The 20,453-nt window shown below is 42.7% G+C and overlaps 1 protein-coding gene across 2 annotated transcripts in view; it reads right to left on the bottom strand.

Moving 5' to 3' along the window:
• Positions 1-20,453, bottom strand: part of LOC120536420 — a 46,673-nt gene that overhangs the window by 13,057 nt on the left and 13,163 nt on the right. The window contains exons 7-10 of one of the 2 annotated variants that reach the window (XM_039764758.1): positions 14,642-15,004; positions 14,024-14,374; positions 13,597-13,932; positions 1,340-1,699 (exon numbers count right to left, since the gene is read on the bottom strand). In XM_039764758.1, coding sequence (XP_039620692.1) covers positions 1,340-1,699; positions 13,597-13,932; positions 14,024-14,374; positions 14,642-15,004 — 1,410 coding nt within the window. The remainder of the gene's footprint in view (positions 1-1,339; positions 1,700-13,596; positions 13,933-14,023; positions 14,375-14,641; positions 15,005-20,453) is intronic. The other variant, XM_039764759.1, reaches the window with a different exon arrangement.

Here is a 20,453-nt window from a genome sequence, read left to right as displayed (position 1 = left end):
CACCCCACTTGTCTTTGTTCCTAACGTGACGCGAGTCTCTGTGGCTGTCACGTTGGCTCAGACGTGAATGTCGAGTTGTGCGTCTGTGTGACTCTCGCTGTCTGCTCCGCCATCGTCAGCATTGAAACTGAGCCCCCACATCAACAGAGGTGTCCCAGGTGCCATCATGTCACTCATCTCCTGTCACATTGTCATTTGGCATCAAGTAAATCATCTCACCGCGGTGTCACCTGCTTGCTGTGGCTATCAACACAAATGTATAGACGTGTGACATCGATTGAGCTGACATTACTCAGTTACTGTTAGTTGTGTCACTTACTTGTTTTAACGTGGGCAGTGTGGTGGCCCAGCTTGTGTTCCTGTCACTCAGTGCCATCAGCTCACCGGGTGACTGCCAGTCTGGTCGTGGAGTCTGCGTGTTCTCCTCGTGTGTATGTGGGCTGAGTGTGTGACTGACAGAGGTGACCTGCCTTACCATTGGATGACACTGGCATGTCATTAAGTATTGACACTGCCACAATACGTTTGTTCCTACGTGTTTTGTGGTGTAAGTGACGTCTTCAGGTGGGCTGCATGCCAGGCCTTTGGGGGGCTCAATCACAGACACATAACAAAGTAGAAAAGAGACTCAGCAGGGAGTGAATGGCCTGAGGTGTCACTCTGAGCAGTAGGTGACATAAAGACGCTGGTGCCAACGCACTCTACGCAGGGCTGAACGTTAAGAAGCAGCGACTTCAACAGAATTTCAAAAATAACCAAAGTAAGAAATCAGTGAGGAATAAATGAGGAGACGACGTATAGTGAGCTTTAGGAAATATAAAAAGATAAATAGAGAATAAGAGCGAATGTATACAGCGATATGAGCCTGTGGTGTCACATCATCAGGACACTATGGAGGTCTGTCACAGAGTGTCACCTTAGGTGTTCCTTAATCCTTAATTCAGACTCGCTCAACAGCAGCCACCTCAGTATTGTGGTGTGGAGGACAAAACAACTAAAATGTGACAAAAACTAACTGCTGACAAACTGAACAAGAAAATACAAAGAAACACAACAACATAAAAACTAACATTAGAAAACACTAAAAATATAAAACTAAAGAAAAACTAAAAAATACAATTAAAAACTTAATAGAAACTAAAAATTAAGAAATATCTAAAACTATAAAGACCCTTGTCCCCTTGACTGTCCCCTTTAGTGTCCCCTCGAGTGTCATGGTGGCTGTCTGTCAGCTCACACACTTTAAATTTTTGCTTTCCTGGCCGTTCACGTCAATCGTTTCCTCACATTTCAGTGTAAAGTGTGGACCTGCAATGAGAGAAACCACCAAGGTGCCAACCTGTGGACAGCAGCTTCTCAGAAGTCTTCTCGATGATCGTCACCTGCTGGTTCTTGTGTGTCACCCTGCAGACGTACTCCACATCGTCTACGTCACCCAGTGTCTTGGGGTTGAATGCGACCGCACTGTCCACTCTGTAGTTCAGATCTTCCAGTTTTAGTTTTGATGTCCTAACATCAGCCTGCCAGTCTTTAGCCCCCACAGTGACCTCACTGCCCTTCATCGTGTCCCTCCTCAGCCAGGTCACCTCAATCTCTTTAGGGTAGAAGTTCAGGATGGAGCAGCTCAGCATGCAGGTCTGGCCGAGACCGTCCCACCTGGACATCTGCATGTCTGACAAAGTGGGGGGACTCAACAGACCTAAAAAAAAAAAGACAAAAGATAAGAGCAGGTGACCACAGTGACAAAGACCACCACTTCAGGGCCAAGAGGGCATAACGTGTGGCACAGCAGTCATTTCTGCAGGACTTCTGCGTGTCATTATTACACACCGGTGACCCCCAAATTCATTTGTCTGCTCCTGTTGTGTCTTTACATGTCTTTTAGTATTTTCTGTTCATATTTTTAATTTTCAATCCTTATTTGTTTTATTTTTATGTTATTAATGTTGATTTAGTTTTATTATTGATTAATGTTGCTCTGTCTGTTTGCTAAGTTTGTTTGTGTTCCTTGTGCTCTGTGAGAGGACCCCCAAGAGCCGAGACCACCCTAATGTCACGGCTGCTGTGCCCCCCTTCTGTCTTCACACTCATCAGCCAAGCCTTCAGTTCTGTTGGATGTCCAGCTGATTGTCCCTCTTGTGTTGTCTTTTCTCGATGATCTCTTGGACTTGCTGGACTTGTTTAGGGGGACTTGCTGGGTCTTTGGCTCTGTGAAGACTCGCTTTTCACTTTTCTGTTTTTATGTTAATAAATCTTTCTTTTTATAAAATCATTTTTATGTTTTTCTTTATTCTCATGCCAAGGTTTACGGTGACCCTCCTACTTGTGGGGGTCTATGATTTATTTTTAGGACCCTTAAGTTTCTCTTGAAGGCTTTGGTCCCCTTTGGGCCTGCTAGGCCTGAGGCAGGCCAGTCGTAGTTGGGATGAAGGCCATTGGAGTGAGTGAGGCTGTTCAAGGAAGACAAAGGAGGCCTGGCCTGGTCAGTAAGGTCCTGAGTGATGCTGTTTGGTGGTCTTACACCCCTTATTGACCAGGTTTGGGTCTCCGTATCACAGCAGACTGTGAAGAACTTTCTAAGATGTCCACATAGATTGCTGTTCTGTCTTGTTTTTTCAGGGCATCTGTTTTGTGTTGGTAGAATCATATTTTACTTGACCTCCCCTTTTGTATTTTTAATATGCTGTCTTTATCAGAATAGATCACATCTCACAGACTCACCTCACTTTATCAGGTGTTGTACTTTAGAACTTCTCCTCACCTTCCCATCTAGATTTATAACCTCAGGTAATTACAAAGACTAAAAGACAGGCAGGAGTTAAATTATACTTTAAATAATGAATTATTGAGAATATTCCTAAACAATAATAACAATAAGCAAAGTACAAATGAACACTGGCCACCATACACCCTGATCAATGCTGACGTGGAGTTTCAGGAGACACACACACACTTGTAGTTACTTTAATGTCTCCAGTTTAGTCCTCCTTTTTAGTCAGAACAGGCCGCATGCCCGTCTCAATATGGCTGCCGAGTTGTGCTCCTCATGGCTGTGGTGTGACAGAGAGAGGCTTCTTCATGGTGATGTTGTAAGAGAGATGGAGGAGTAAAGCAAACTCATGTCTAGACTCTCTGACCAAACCCTACAGCCAATCAGGTGTCGTGGTACTTAAAGGCTTCAGGCAGCTTTAGACCAATAGAATTCTGCTGCCACACAGTGGGGTTCACACCTGTCCCCCCATGCCATTTGTTAAGGGGATGCTGGCTAGCTGGGTAGTTGGCTGAGTGAGCCCTGCAGAGAATCACTGGCCAAACTGGTCTGAGGGGGTTTCCCCCAACCCTGTCGTAAAATTACAAAGACTGTCTTAAGGGGGGTGAGTGGGGGGTCTTAACCATCAAACCACTGCTGTTCTTATCAGTGATATAACACTACTGTCTGAGTTACAAATAAAGACCTACAAAATATTTATCAACTTATATACAGAATTTCAAGAAGACAGTCCTAAATGAAATCTCAACTCAATAAGTAATAATGTGAAGCTTCTCTTTACTGCTGAGCACTTTGTTGGCCAGGAATGAAACGGGGCTGGCAGTGAGTGAAGAAGGTCAGCCATCTTGTCTCTTTTTCTTGTGCGGGACAGCAGCCCTTTTTCACTCATTGTCAGCTGCACTGCATTCCTGGTCAAAATGAGCCCTCATGTTTATTGGATGACTAGCAGAATACCCGCGCTTCGCAGCGGAGAAGTAGTTTGTTGAAGAAGTTATGAAAAAGAAAAGGAAACATTTTAAAAATAACGTAACATGATTGTCAATGTATTTGTTTTGTGACTGTTATGAGTGTTGCTGTCATATATACAGCGGACCCTTGAGTTACAAACTCAATTCGTTCGCGAGGGCTCGTTGTAACTCAAGTTGGTTGTAAGTCAAGACTATTTTTCCCAAAAGAAAAAATGGAAATACCCATAATGCGCTCCAAACCTCCCACAGCAACACTTACTTAACTTTTTCATAATAAAAAAGGGTTGTATAATGTGCATAATTTACCAAAACACCAATATTTTTTCTAATATACTAACCAAAAAGTTATAAAAAGTGCGTATCCTACCAGAAACAACAATTTCATACTGTACTCACCATTTAATTTGACATCTTTGGTCTACAGGAAGGGAGGAGGAGGAGGAGGATGAAATGGAAGGTGGTTATTGTTTAGAAGGAGCCCACTTATGCAAATCTTATCTTTGTAAAATTGTCGAGATGGTGGATTTCGACATGCTGTACATATTAGCGAGATCGGTCACACGAACAGCACTCTCATATTTCCGCACAATTTCCTTCTTCGTTTCGATTGTGATCGCCGTTTCTCAAGTTAATAACGACAGTAGTCGAGCACGCAGTTCAAAGCTGGTTGTGTTGTGAACTGCTGTAATAATCCACTCCAAAGCAAGCCGATGCTGACTCAGCCTGATGACATCATCATGTGCCGCGCCAGCCCGCTAGCGAACATCCCTTAACAATCACTTTCTTTACCTTTGTTACCTTCTCTTCCTTCCTTAGCAATTATGCGTCTTGCTTGCCATGGTCTTAGTGAATTAAATAAATCACTGCACTGACCGAAATTACGTCCACAAACACATGTATCTGGGCTCTGACTGACACTTACAAACGCACTTGGCTGTTTGTTTACAATCGCACAAGAGGATACACGTGACCGCATACAGGTTGTAACACAAGATGTTGGTCGTAAATCAAAACAAAAATTTTGGTTGTAAATCAAGTTGTTCGCATGTCAGGCCGGTCGTATGTCAAGGGTCGACTGTATATATTGTAAGATATGGCCGGCCATGTACCCCGGCCAATACCCCCAAGCCGCCAGATGGAGCCATCCTTGCAACGTAGAGGTGCCCCAAATGCCAGCAGGGAATTATGGACAGTGGTCTTTAAATGCACAGCCCTGCTGGATACCATGGGGGCCACCAGGAGTCGCTTCAGGGAGGCCCAGGGACTATTTTCCCTACACTCCGGAAGTACGTCCCACTCACATGGACAGAAGAAATGACGTGCTTCCGGGATGAAGAAAAGAGAAGTTTTACCTGACCCGGGAAGGGATAGAAAGTCACATGGACTGAGGGACAAACACTTCCGGGTCAAGGAGTATAAAGGACTCTGGGTGATCCCAGACAGACGAGCTGAGTTGGGAGGCAGGGTGGCTAAGCGTCTGGGAGTTTGGAGGATTTGTTATTATTGTTATTGGAGTATTTGGGAGTGGAGGGTGCTTTGTGCACATTAGTGTTATAATAAATTTCATTATTGGACTTTTACCTGGTGTCTGATGTGGTGTCTGAGGGTGCAAGGGTGCGAGAAAACATCTTAATCTATTACAATATATATCTCTATACTAATAAAAGGCAAAGCCCTCACTGACTCACTGACTCACTGACTGACTCACTCACTCATCACTAATTCTCCAACTTCCCGTGTAGGTAGAAGGCTGAAATTTCGCAGGCTCATTCCTTACAGCTTACTTACAAAAGTTAAGCAGGTTTCATTTCGAAATTCTACACGTAACGGTCATAACGGTCGATAACGGTCGACAACGTCCACCATGTTGAACTTTCTTATTTATGGCCCCATCTTCACGAAATTTGGTAGGCGGCTTCCCTGCGGTAACGGAAACCGTTGTACGTACTTATTTCGATGGTATGACGCCACTGTCAGATACCATATTGAACTTTCCAACGTCACTAATTCTCCAACTTCCCGTGTAGGTAGAAGGCTGAAATTTGGTATTTATTTTGGTGGTATGATGCCACTGTCAGCTGCCATTTTGAACTTTTAACGGAAACCAATGTCCGTACTTATTTCGTTGGTATGACACCACTGTTGGCCGCTATATTGAACTTTCCAATGTCACTAATTCTCCAACTTTTCGTGTAGGTGGAAGGCTGAAATTTGGCAGGCTCATTCCTTACAGCTTACTTACAAAAGTTAAGCAGGTTCATGTAATGGTCATAACTGGAACCTATTTTGTCACCCGTATACTGTAATAGACTGCTTGTCGATGGCCGTGGGAGGTGGAGTTGTGTCACATCATCACGCCTCCCACTTAATCACGTGAACTGACTGTGAACGCAGTACGTAGAAAACAAGGAAGAGCTCCAAAGAGCGCTGAAGAAAAAATGCCATTTCACAATTGAGAAGGCAGCAAAAGATTATGAAGTGAGTGACACATACAAGCATATTCATATGTGCAGCTACTGCAGAAACAAAGCACGGTGTGAACCGTAAGTTTATAGACACACTTCCACTGCCGTTTGTTAAGCCTACGACGAGTATTTTATTCGCGAGATACAAGTTTAATGAGAAGACACGAGGTATAAACGAGACTTTGGATCACTTTGTTGCGGAGTTAAAATTGCTGTAGCAAGAAACTTGAAGTGCCGGGTCTTAGCTAACATTAAATAAAGTCGTGGACATCGCGAGATCGCACAAGCACAGCTGAGAAGCTTCGATGCATGTACTCTGAGCGGATCGCGTCAACTGACTTTGCAGGACTGGAAAAGATTAAATTAAGTTCATACACACGCTACCGCTAAACATTCACAAGCAATTTCCACAACTTACTACCAGGAATCCCTGTTGAACATCTTACATTCACGAGTTCCGATTTGGGTGGTGAACACTTCGATGAATGAAACCTGTTATCTTTACAACGGGTGACAAACATGGAATGTAACTTGAACACAACACGTCCTCCAAATATGAACCTGATTGAAAAAAATAAAGATAATCAAATCCTTGATGACAGCAACACTCATAACACTCACAAAACATTGACAATCGTGTTACATTATTTTTAAAATGTTTCCTTTTCTTAGCACAAGCACAGCTGAGAAGCTTCAATGCATGTACTCCATAATGCGTTAAAAAATAACGCATTTAATCACACTTTGCATTCCAAGGAAAGGGGAACTTCTGTCAATGCATGATTTCCTGGTACATCGATGACATTGATGTACACATCAGAGCTACAAAAATGTAACAATCGGAAGAAAGCGCGTTGCTAGCACTGATCGGAGGCAAATTTAATTTCAAAAGACTACCTGACAGAAGCCTTGATAAAAGTGTGGTTTGGTGCACACTGAAAAACAAGCAAAATTAGATGAATTACAGAAAGCGGACTTTGTGGCTCTTACTGGGGATCATTGGACTTCCGTGACCGTCAGTAATTCTAATTACATCTAATTACAAAATGTTCAATCATCACACTGTCTTAGACGAATGTACAAAATAATGTTGGCTGAGGTTACTCAGAGTTTAAGGATGAAGCTCGTCAAATTACCTTTTATGTTTCTGACTTATTTTTTTAAGAAGAAAAACTGCACTTTATGTTGAAATTTTAGTTCTTATTATTTAAAGACAATACCATTCTGAACATGTACTTAAAGTAATTCAAATAGCACTTTATTTTTAAGTCTGCCCAATTTTAGCCACGGATGATATTTTTGTTTCTGTTTTGAATTCAAATGCAGTTTAAAAGCATTTTTTTTTTAGAAATTAAAAGAGCTTGAGTATACAATATTCATGTCCATGTCTATTATTTGATTCTGTCGCCCACTAAAACCCTTTTAAATAAAAAAAAAAAATGTTGCGATTTGGGGCAAATTTTAATGTGTGATTACATACGATTAATCAAGATTAATTATTACACAGCCTCTAATTAATTGGATTAATTTTTTTAATCAAGTCCACCCTAATATATATATATATATATATATATATATATATATATGTGTAGATATGTATATATATATATGTATATACAGTATATATGTAGATATGTATATGCATATATATGTACATATATGTGTGTGTGTGTATATATGTGTTTATATGTGTGTGTGTGTGTATATATGTGTTTATATGTGTGTGTGTGTGTGTATATATATATATATATATATATATATATTGTCACGCACGCGCGAATAGGAGACCTCGGACGGACCTTAAACCGCTTCGGAAGACGTTCGCCGGCAGGGAGTGGCGGGTACTAATCTTTCTCCTTTAATTTCTTCCAGGAAAAAAGACGCTCCGCCATCATAAGCCTTCCTGCAGTACGTCTACTTCCGCCCTTCCTCCGCCATCTTTCCTGACGTCATCAGTCCCATCCTCCCTCACAGTTCCTACCCAGCATTCCTCCACTTCTGGCTCTTCCCCTATAAAATGGCCGCCGATGCCTAGAATGGCGTCACGCGTATGAACATATTTGTGTTTACGTTTTGACCTGAGTTTTTCATTTTTCATTGTGGATTGTCTACAATATAAGGGGCCGGATAACCCCAAACTGCTTGTTGTTGTCTCTTTTACAATATCTATATCTATATTTATGCCAGCAACACTCATGACAATGACAAAACAATTACATTGTCAATCATGTTACGTTATTATTAAAATGTTTCCTTTTCTTTTTCGTTACTTCTTTAACACAATACTTCTCCGCTGCGAAACGCAGGTATTTTGCTAGTCTATATACAGTGGTGTGAAAAATTATTTGCCCCCTTCCAGATTTCTTATTCTTTTGCATGTTTGTCACACAAAATGTTTCTGATCATCAAACACATTTAACCATTAGTCAAATATAACACAAGTAAACACAAAATGCAGTTTTTAAATGATGGTTTTTATTATTTAGGGAGAAAAAAAAATCCAAACCTACATGGCCCTGTGTGAAAAGTAATTGCCCCCTGAACCTAATAACTGGTTGGGCCACCCTTAGCAGCAATAACTGCAATCAAGCGTTTGTGATAACTTGCAATGAGTCTTTTACGGCGCTCTGGAGGAATTTTGGCCCACTCATCTTTGCAGAATTGTTGTAATTCAGCTTTATTTGAGGGTTTTCTAGCATGAACCGCCTTTTTAAGGTCATGCAGGTCATAGCATCTCAATTGGATTCAGGTCAGGACTTTGACTAGGCCACTCCAAAGTCTTCATTTTGTTTTTCTTCAGCCATTCAGAGGTGGATTTGCTGGTGTGTTTTGGGTCATTGTCCTGTTGCAGCACCCAAGATCGCTTCAGCTTGAGTTGACGAACAGATGGCCGGACATTCTCCTTCAGGATTTTTTAGTAGACAGTAGAATTCATGGTTCCATCTATCACAGCAAGCCTTCCAGGTCCTGAAGCAGCAAAACAACGCCAGACCATCACACTACCACCACCATATTTTACTGTTGGTATGATGTTCTTTTTCTGAAATGCTGTGTTCCTTTTACGCCAGATGTAACGGGACATTTGCCTTCCAAAAAGTTCAACTTTTGTCTCATCAGTCCACAAGGTATTTTCCCAAAAGTCTTGGCAATCATTGAGATGTTTCTTAGCAAAATTGAGACGAGCCCTAATGTTCTTTTTGCTTAACAGTGGTTTGCGCCTTGAAATCTGCCATGCAGGCCGTTTTGCCCAGTCTCTTTCTTATGGTGGAGTCGTGAACACTGACCTTAATTGAGGCAAGTGAGGCCTGCAGTTCTTTAGACGTCGTCCTGGGGTCTTTTGTGACCTCTCGGATGAGTCGTCTCTGCGCTTGGGGTAATTTTGGTCGGCCGGCCACTCCTGGGAAGGTTCACCACTGTTCCATGTTTTTGCCATTTGTGTATAATGGCTCTCACTGTGGTTCGCTGGAGTCCCAAAGCTTTAGAAATGGCTTTATAACCTTTACCAGACTGATAGATCTCAATTACTTCTGTTCTCATTTGTTCCTGAATTTCTTTGGATCTTGGCATGATGTCTAGCTTTTGAGGTGCTTTTGGTCTACTTCTCTGTGTCAGGCAGCTCCTATTGAAGTGATTTCTTGATTGAAACAGGTGTGGCAGTAATCAGGAAATTGAACTCAGGTGTGATACACCACAGTTAGGTGATTTTTTAACAAGGGGGCAATTACTTTCACACAGGGCCATGTAGGTTTGGATTTTTTCTCCCTAAATAATAAAACCATCATTTAAAAACTGCATTTTGTGTTTATTTGTGTTATATTTGACTAATGGTTAAATGTGTTTGATGATCAGAAACATTTTGTGTGACAAACATGCAAAAGAACAAGAAATCAGGAAGGGGCAAATAGTTTTCACACCACTGTATATATATATATATATATATATATATATATATATATATATATATATATATGTCTATATACACACACACACATATACACACATATATATATATATATAGCTGATTACCCACCGGCTTCGCTCACTGAGTGCAAGGCAAAAAAATAAACTGTAGTCTATAAGTTATTAAACAGTAAAACATTAACGTTCTAAGAAGTAAAGATACACTGAGCACTACTGGAGTGGTTTCAGGTAAACTACATTTTAAAGACGGTGTAACACAACAGGTAAGTAACTAACAGCAGCTAAAATGTATATGGATCATCTCTCGGTAGTAAATCCCTTTTGAAAGGCGCTACACGACGGCTGTGGTATAGAAATTACATTTTCTATGTGAACGTTCAAATGTGTGCCTCTGGTAATGTGCCTTACCAGCCATTAAAGAAAATTAGTTTTGTGTCCTCTGCAGTGTTAAGCGAGAAAGGCTTTGGTTTGGGATAAAAGGAAAAAAGGTGTAAAGAAAGGAAACTTGTCTTTTTCTTTAATATAGTATAGAGAGACGTCTTCGCTGACGATATGAGCGCCTTTTGGGGACCGTCGCGGCGGGTCTCTCTTTTAGACTGGTGAGACGTCCCTGCCATTAACCGGCCGCGATGGCACTGTCAGTCCTCCACTCCTCTGCGTGTCTTCCGCGACCTCATAATTGTATATGTGCAAAAGAAAGTGCGAAGCTCCTTAATATTAGTTTGCCGCAGTCTAGAAATGGGGTCCCGTGTTTGCACTTGTCTGGGCTATAGCTCAGGGGAAGGAGGAAAAAAATTAAAAGTGTTTACTTTGACTTAAGGCAGAAGCGCAGTCAGCGTCTCAAAGGCCGGTACAGCTACACACACGCGCACGCCGGCTGCTCGACTTTTGTAGTATTTTTGCAGAGCAGGAGATGCCACTCTTTGCAGACACGTTCACGTGATCAAAACTCTCCGCGCTCTCTGGAGGTCTTGCTTTCTCTGCGCACTGCGTTCACAGTCAGTTCACGTGAGTCGCTTGGAGTACATGCATCGAAGGTTCTCAGCTGTGCTTGTGATATCTCGTGCGATCTCGCGATGTCCACAACTTTATTAATGTTAGCACAGACCCGGCACTTAAAAGTTTCTCTCGCGCTATCACTGAGTTTGTGCCAAACACTAGTCTATCCCTGACCATCTCATCTTCGTTTGCATAAGCACAGTCCTTCACCCGCCAATATTTAGCGGCAGCGTGTCTATTGGATTGCTGCTGACGGACGACCTTATATGGGCAGGCACTTAATTACGTGGGAGGCGTGACGATGAGGGACGCAACTCCGCCTCACACGCTGACCGAGCTGCAGGCTATGGCCGTATATATGTACATAAGTAGGTTCCAGTTATGACCATTACGAGTAGAGTTTCAAAATGAAACTTGCCTAACTTTTGTAAGTAAAGAATGAGCTGCCAAATTTCAGCCTTCTACCTACACAGGAAGTTGGAGAATTAGTGATGAGTGAGTGAGTGAGTGAGTGAGTGAGTCAGTGAGGGCTTTGCCTTTTATTAGTAGAGATTTATTTATTTATTTAATGAAGATGAACTGCACTGCACTTTATTGTTTTAGTTAAACTGCACGATGCCCTGTTTACACCAACCTCTTGTTTCTCTGTGTCCTCATTCACCTGCTCCACGTCGGTCTAAACCCATCAATGATGCGGGTTCAATTAGGTGATGCCAGCAACAGGCAACCTGGGCATCACACAGACATCTAATTATAACGAGACTCTGAAAGAGGCCTTGGGGACAGTAGCCCCCCAAAAAGAAAGCTGATTAAGGCACAAATAAAGTCCTCTATTTGATTGTTTTATTTCACGTCTGTGTGCTATTGGATGTAATTGAGAAGCCAAACTTCATGTTTTCTTCAGGATAGTTTATTATGACTTCTCTCCAAATACAGAAATAACAGAAAAGACGTCAACTGAAGGGAATGACACTGACAGTAAAACTGCTCTGTCACCCTAGGCAAGGCAGAGTTAGTCACCTCACCTGTCATTGGTCACACCAGTGGTTCTCAACCTGTGGGGTGGGCCCCCTAGGGGGGTGCAAAGTAACAAAAAGGGGGGCACGAAGATATGAAAAAAAGAAAACAAGAATCAAAAATATAAAAAAAAGCATCTGTTGAAACCAAAACAAATGAACTTAAACTACATTCTGATAGTAGAACAATAAATATAGAGTTAGATAAATGGCGATAAAAGTTAAGTAGGTATAATAAAATATGCATCTACATTTCAAAAAAATGTTGGGGGGGGGCGATTAAAACTGTTATGAACACTCGGGTCACAAATACTTAAAGGTTGAGAAACGCTGGGTCACACTATAGGAGACAAAGGAACCTGACGTGTAAGGTCCCTGCGCAGAGAGCTCACTCAGCAACATGGCGGGCACAGTCAACAAGTCTTAAATAATTTCAGTCAGTCAGTCAGTAATTATCCAACCCGCTATATCCTAACACAGGGTCATGGGGGTCCGCCGCAGTCAGTCTCAGCCAGCACAGGGCACAAGGCAGGAAACAAACCCGGGCAGGATGCCAGCCCACCGCAGTAAATAATTTCATCTGACAAAAAATCAGCTTGAGCTTCATTTATAAAGTGAGTGGCAGTGCCCGGCCTGTTGACATTATGACCACACTTCACTGACCCTGCTGTCCAATCACAGTAAAGGTCACTCCTGGCCTGGCCTCCTGCTGCTGCACCCCCTAGTGGCTCCAAGTCTAATCATTAAACATTTCACTCTTCATTTACTTAGGCAGTGGAGCAGCACATCAGCGGTAAGAGGTGGTGATGAATACTTTAAAAGTGATTAACTTTGACACCATTAAGGGCATCTGCTCTGCTGATAGACGAGAAAAATATCTGATGAGTCTAAAGAGCAAATAAAAGAGGAAAAAATAAGGGAAGAGCAGACGCTGAACACACACCTTTAGCACACAATGGACGGCCACACGTCTCTAACACGCTGACCACTGGAAGATTCACACACAACACCAGCAGCGGGTCATTATGGTCCTGGTCTGCCCTCACTGGTTTCTCTTGTGATCACTTTGACTTCTTTACAAAATGCCCTTACAAGCTGGTAAAGTGCAGCATCAGGCTCAGATATTACTGGCAGTGAAGGAGCTGCTCCATGGCTGGACGTGGCCTCAGCTTGTCAAGTTCTACCACCTACTTTATAAACCTGTAAACAAACCTGAACTCATAACCGTAAGATGAATGAATGGTGCAGATTAGAGAAAAGAGCTGCTAACTGGTGGTTTAGTTTGAACGCTGAAACACACAGCATGTTGTAGAGACGTCAAGACAGAATGTCACAGTAGTGAAATCCAACAAAAGTCAAGTGTGAAGAGCGTCTTGAGTGCAGACCCCATACTGGTAGGAATGGACCTCAAACTGCGGCTCCACCGACACGTAGCGCTGACAGACAGACAGACTCACCAGGTATGTTCAGCTTCTCACTGCTCCTCTCCATGGTGTCCTCTCTCAGAGTCTCGTGTTTCACCACACAGATGTACTTCACATCCTCCAGGTCACTCAGAGTTCTGGGGGTGAAGATGGCCTTAGACTCCAGCTGGTAACTCTGTTCTCCTCTCTGAGGGTCACATGGTAAAGTCCTGATGTCTGATCCCCTCAGTCTTGCCGTGTGGCAGTGCCAGGTCACTCTGATGTCTTTAGGGTAGAAGTCCTGGATGGAGCAGCTCAGGGTGCATTCCTGGCCGAGTCCTTTAAACTCAGTCACCTGAATGTCTGACATGACGGGTCGATGGTGCAGACCTGAGGAGACAAACAAAGAAGGTGACAGGGCAGGTCATGTGACTAAGTGACCACACGGGCAGGGGGTGAGGAGTCACATGACTGATCATACCAGGAATCTCTGAGCAGATCTTCTCAATGTGTCTCCCCATCACAGTCTCATGGTCCACTCTGCAGATGAACTCCATGTCCTCCAGGTCAATCAGGGTCTGAGGGGTGAATGTGGCCTGAGACACCAGTGAGTATTTGTTTCCCCTCAATACTGGCCCATAATGACTCACTGCAGCCCCCCACTCCCGTGTCTCCGCCTTCACAGTCCTCTGTGTTCCCTTGTGTCTCCTCATCCAGGTCACGTTGATCTCTTTGGGGTAAAAGTCCCAGACGGTGCAGGTGAGGGTGCAGGGCTGACGAAACTCAGTGAAGTGAATCTGCACATCAGAGACTCGAGGACGCCTGCTATCAGCTGGAAGAGCAGAAGACGAGATTGTGAGAAGTGGCAGAGATGGACACCAACATTGAGGCTTTGCTTCAGACTACGAAATAAAGGATTGAATTTGACTTCACAGTCTCAGTTAGGGCAGCAGAAGACACTTTGGCATTTGTGATATTTAAAGAGAATAAAATGAAAAATCTAAAAACAATTCAGAAATAGAAAGAAAACTTGAAACAAGAAGTTCTACCAGAATCGGCCAGTCTAACTGGGACCAGCCACTGAGTAAACCAGTCTCACCTGCTAATTCCAGTTTGCTAGACTTCTTCTCTTTGGTCTTCCCCATGAGGGTCCCGTGTCCCACCCTACAGATGTACGTCATCTCCTCCACTTCACTTAGACTGTTAGGAGTGAACTGCACCTCAGAGGTCACCTCATACGTGTTATTCCTCCTCTCTGGGTGGCTGGTGGTCACTGTGGCTTTCCACTCTGGTGACCCTGCAGTGACAGGCTGATGTCCACCCTCTGCTCGGACCCTCAGCCACGTCACTGTGAGAGCTTTGGGGAAAAACCTGGAGATGGTGCAGCTCAGGGTGCAGGGCTCACCTACCTTAGTGAACCTGAGCATTTCAATGTCGGACAGCAGGGGGCGCCCATCGATACCTGAAAACAGACAGGACTGGTCAGTCACTTTCAGATTCATCACAATGGCTTTCAGTTTCATTATCAGTTTCAATTTCACTACCCAAAGACACATTCACTTTGTCATCACTGCTGATGAGAGGGTCCTCCACATCATGGCCCCCCATCACCATCAAGAGTGTGCAGCACCTGGGCTGATGAACAATGTTTCTAACCAGACGCCATTATGTTGTTATGAAGATGTGCCCACACCATTGCCAAGGTCACTCTTGGTCCTAACACTTAATTAAGATGCCACTACACCATTGACCGAGTGACACTCAGGACTGACGCTGTTAGCACTTTCACAGCCCAAGTAATCCTCTGGTCTGACGCTGACATGAGACACGACTATACAGTTGTCCATGTGAAACTCAAGTCTAACGCTAAGGAGGTCAATACAGAAACTGAGGAACCAAAAGACTTCTCATCAGTAAAGAGACCCTTCAGCTGTCCTCACTCTGCTGATTCTCTCGTTTGTCAGAAAGTCGTAGGTTCAAGTTCAAGTTCAAGTCTGACTCTGAACAACTCCAATGAAGCCATCAATCTGATTGTTTAAACCTTCTGCAGGTCCACATGGCCAACACAGCTGATGATCATCAACTAGTCTGGTATGTTTCATCTCTGCTGTCACCAATGTGATCCTCCATCATCTCCTCAGAGGGTCTTTGATGAGAACACAGAAGATGAATGAGGATCAGACAGGAAGACTAAAGATTTAATTTAAGAGAAGAGAAGAAGAGAAAGTCCAGAGACAAAAGGACCTCTGACCTTAAACACCAGAGAGCGGGGCAAACACCAGGGAGATGACCAGTCGAGTGCAGAGCACAAACACACACACACAGACAAACACACACTCACACACAGACAGACAGACACACACACACACACACACCAGGCCATCTCGGCTCATCTGTTAGGGTAACGGAGGACTTGAGGGTACCAGGATGAAACTCCTAAGCGCGAGATGATGAAGCTCAGCTGAGTGTAATGAGAGCCCAAGTGAGGCGACTCCTCCGACTTCAGTGAAATCAAACGTCCTGTGAAGCGGATTAGCGCCTCCTGGCTGATACTTTGGTTTATTCTTCCTGGCCTTTGTCATTTGATTGTAACCTCGACCTTTACTTGGTTTGGGGGTCTTCTAGATTCAGGATTCTGGATGTTCCATCACTTTCTATATTAACGCCTCATTTTAAAGCTCATTATTTATTTCTTTATTTATTTTATTTTTTATTTCTTTACCTTGACCCCATTTTAGACCCCGATGACAGTCATTACTTTGTGTTACTCTCGTCTCTCGTATCCACAGGGACATCCCAGCATTCAGCAGGAGACACAGCGCTGGTGACGTCAGAACTGGCAATGAGCTGAGATGCCACTTAAAGTGACGCCATGATATGTGACTTCAGGACCCCATGACTCTTCCTCGGCCTTCTTCCTTGTGATTTATTTCATTTCTGATCTCCTGCTATTTCACTTTGTCCTTTCGTCTCCTGTTTCTTGTATTTAGACCACTCGGTGGTCTCAATCTCAGCCTCTTTCTGACCCGCGTTTCTCTCTCTGTGCCCTCGCTGACGGCGCTAATGACACGTGACTTGGATTTCAGTTTGGTGTCTTCAGTCATCGACTCAGCGCTTGGTGTGAATGAAGAGGATCACAGAAATCACAGCCTGAGCCTCGACAGTCAAACATCTCAGCAGACACAGCAAGTCTTCTCGTTCATCATCGTCTGTTTATTTAACGTCTGTGAAATATCAGCCAGTCCAGACGTGGAGGTCCCTAACGTTCTGCCGTATTACTTGTTTGTTTATTTCAAGGGGTCCGCTGTGAATAAAACACTCCAGGATTTCTGTAAGAAACGTCCATTCTGTGTTTGATGAACATCTCATTTTACAGTAAAAGCCCAAATCCACTGCACTGACTCCTTTCACACTTTTCAGATCTTCAGCCCAACGTCTTCATCTTCTTCACTTGCTCTCCGTAGTCTTCACAGTCGCCCTCCTCTGGACGTCTTCTAGCTCTGCTGTGTCTTTTTTAATATGAACACCAAACCTGTACAACGTCCTCCAGGTGAGTCCTCACTAGTGTGTTACACAGCCCTGGACACTGGGGGGCGCTATATAACCTGCCATCCTCCTTCATCACCCCAGTACGTCTCTTTATAACTTGAGTCGTATTTCAGAATCATAACCTTCATGGCTGGCCTTCCTCTGGTCAGATCCTCAGCTCATGTTGTCACTACAATGACTTGACTTTGATGACAACGGGCCTCTCAGCCTGTCACCCTTTCACCCTCATTCAGACCCCATTTCACTTCATTTCTCCAACATAACCTCAAGTCCAAAGCTGAGGGTCCTGAAGTCCTTCTGGTCACCACACTACTTGTCACCTCCACCAGGTGTCTGAGGTCCTCTGTGATGACAAACTTTCTCACATTTGTGTCAATTTAGCCTAACAAGTTTCTATGAGGGTCCACGTCAATGCCAGTCTGATGTCATGTGAGGCAGGGACGTCTCCAAACTGTCAAAGCTCTCAGACGTGTCACTAGAGGACACCAAACAGCCAGCCAGCCACTTTCAATATCAGTTACTGGAGTTCAGGGTCTTAAGGGCCAGAGACAATCCCAGTGAATGACGCAGTCAGCCCTGAATGGGACACCAGTCCTCAAATGGGAGACCCCTGCACTCGGCCAAAGTCTCTGATCTGATCACAGAAAGACAGGCAGACGTGAGGAGAACATCAAAGAGCAGAGCCAGTCAGCTGTGAGGCCGCAGCACTAACTGCTGTGCCACCTACACTCCAGTGAGGCCACTTCTTCAGTGTCTGAAATCACAACTTAAATCTGAAAGAAAGACACTGAAAGACCGAGATGGACATGCGAGGCAAAGACCACAGTAGTTATAGGCGGGCGGCTACTGTCAAAATCGCAATTAGAGCTGTCAATCAAAATGATTAATGACTTTTAAGCCCCGGCCCCTCTGACGTCACACCGGAAGTGCCGCCCCGCTGACGCAAGACCGGAAGTCCCGTGTTTTTTTTTTTCCCTTTTGGGTTTTTTTTTTTTTAAAAAAAAAATTTTTTTTTTTTCCCTTATTTTTTTTCCCCTTTTTTTTCCCCCAAAAAACTCCCCCCCCCCCTTTTTTTTTAAAAAAACCCCCCCCCTTTTTTCCCCTTTTCCCCCCCGGGGGCCCCGGGGCCCCCCCCCCCGGCCCCCCCCCCCAAAAATTTTTTAAATTTTTCCCCGGGGGTCCCGGAATTTTTCCCCCCCCGGGGGGGAAAATATTTTTTTTTTTTAAAAACCCCCGGGGGAAAAAAAATTTTCCCCAAATTTCCTTTAAAGGGCCCCCCCCCCCCCTTTTTCCCCTCCCCAACCCGGTTCCCCCCCCCCCCCCCCCCTTTTTTTTTTTTTGGGAAAAAAATTTTTAAAAAAAAACCCCGGGGAAAATTTTTTAAAAAGGGTTGGGCCCATTTTTTTTTTTTTTTAAAAAAAATTTTCCCCCCCCCGGGGGGGGGCTTTTTTGGGGGTTTTGTTTTTTTCCCCGGGGGGGGTTTTTTTTGGTAAATTTTAATTTTTTTTTTTTAAAATTCCTTTTTTAAAAAATTTTTTTCCCCCCCCCTTTTTTTTTTTAAAAGGTTGCACCCTTTTTTTTAAAACCCCTTTTTTTAAAAAAAAAATTTTTTAAAAAAAATTTTTTCCAAAATTTTGGGCCCCCTTTAAAAAAAAAAAAACCCCGGGTTTTGTAATTTTTTTTCCCTTTTTTTTTCCAAAAAAAAAAAAATTTTTTTTTTGGGCCCCTTTTTTTTAAAAATTTTTTTTTTGGGGAAAAAAAAAAAAAGGTTTTTAAAAAAAGGGGGTTCCGCGCAAAAAGGGGTTGCCCTTTTTTTTTTTTTTTTTTTAAAAAAAAAAAAAAAAAAGGGGGGGGTTTTTTAAAAAAAAACCCCCCCAAAAAAACCCCCCCTTTTTTCCCCAAATTTTTTTAACAAAAAAATTTTTTTTTTTTAAAAAAAAAAAAATTTTTTTTTTTAAAAATTTTTTAAAAAAATTTTTTTTAAAAATTTTTTCCCCGGGGGGGGATTTTTCCCCCCCTTAAAAAAAACCCCCAAAAAAAAAGGGGGTTTAATTTTTTTTCCCGAAAACCCCTCTTTTTTTTTTCCCCCCCTTTTTTTTTTGGGCCCCCCAAAGTTTTTTAAAAACCCCTTTTAAACCCCCGGGGGAACCCCCCTTTTTCCCTTTTTCCCTTTATCCAAAACCCCTTTTTTTTTTCCCCCCCCAAACCCCCCTTTTAAAAAAACCCCCGGCCCCCCTTTTCCCGGGGTTTTAAAATTAAAAATTTCCCCAACCCCCCTTTTTTAAAAAAAACCCCCAAAAAGGGTTTTTTTTTTTAAAAAAAGGGTTTTTGGGGTTTTTTCCCGGGGAAAATTTTTTTTTCCGGGAAAATTTGGGGGTTTTAAAAACCCCCCCGGGGGGAAACCCCATTTGGTTTTTCCCCCCCAAAAAAAAGGGGGGGAAACCCAAATTTTTTTTTTTTTTTAAAAATTTTTTGGGGGTTTTTTCCCCCCCAAAAAAATTAAAAAGGGCCCCCCCAGAAAATTTTTTTTTTTTTTTCCCCGAAAGGGTTTTTAAAAAAGGGCCCCCCCCTTTTTTTTTTGGGCCCCCCTTTTTTTGGGGGAAAAAAAAAAAAAATTTTTTTTTTTTTTAAAAAAAGGGGTTTTCCCCCCCCAAAAAAAAAAAAATTTTTTACCTTCCCCCAAAACCCCCCCCCCCTTTTAAAATACCCCTTTTCTTTTTTCCCCGGTTTTTGGGGGCCCCCCCCAAAAGGGTTTTTAAAAAGGGGGGGGCCCCTTTAAAAAAAAAACCGGTTTTTTAAATTTTTTTTCCCCCCTTTTTTTTTTTTTTTTAAAGGGTTTTTTTTTTTTTTTTTCCCCCTTTTTTTACTTTTTTCCCCGGGGGGGCCCCCCCGGGCAAAAATTTTTTTTTTTTAAGGTTTTCCCCCCCTTTTTTTCCTTTTTTCATTTTTTTTTTTTTTTTTGGGGGTGTTTTTTTTGGGGGGTTTTTAAAATTTTTTTAAAAAAAAATTTTTTCCTTTTTAAACCCCCCCTTTTCCTTTTTGGGGGGAAAAAAATTTTTTGGAAAAAAAAAAATTTTTTTTTAAAAATTTTTTTTTTTTAAAAGGTTTTTTTGGGAAAGGACCCCAAAAAATTTTTTTTCCCCCCCCCTTTTTTTTTTTTCCCCCCGGGACCCCGGCCCCTTTAATAATTTTTTTTTAAAAAAAAAAACCCCCTTTTTAAAAAAAAAGGGCCCCCAAAAAAAAATTTGGAAAAAAAAATTTTTTTTTCCAAAATTTAAAAAAAAAGGGGGGTTTTCCCAAGGGGGAATTTTTTAAAACCCCCCCTTTCCTTTGGGGGCCCAAAAAAAATTTTTTGGGGGGGG

The sequence above is a fragment of the Polypterus senegalus genome, chromosome 10 (assembly GCF_016835505.1).
Source record: "Polypterus senegalus isolate Bchr_013 chromosome 10, ASM1683550v1, whole genome shotgun sequence".
NCBI lineage: Eukaryota > Metazoa > Chordata > Cladistia > Polypteriformes > Polypteridae > Polypterus > Polypterus senegalus.
This window is presented reverse-complemented; position numbering and strand designations above follow the sequence as displayed.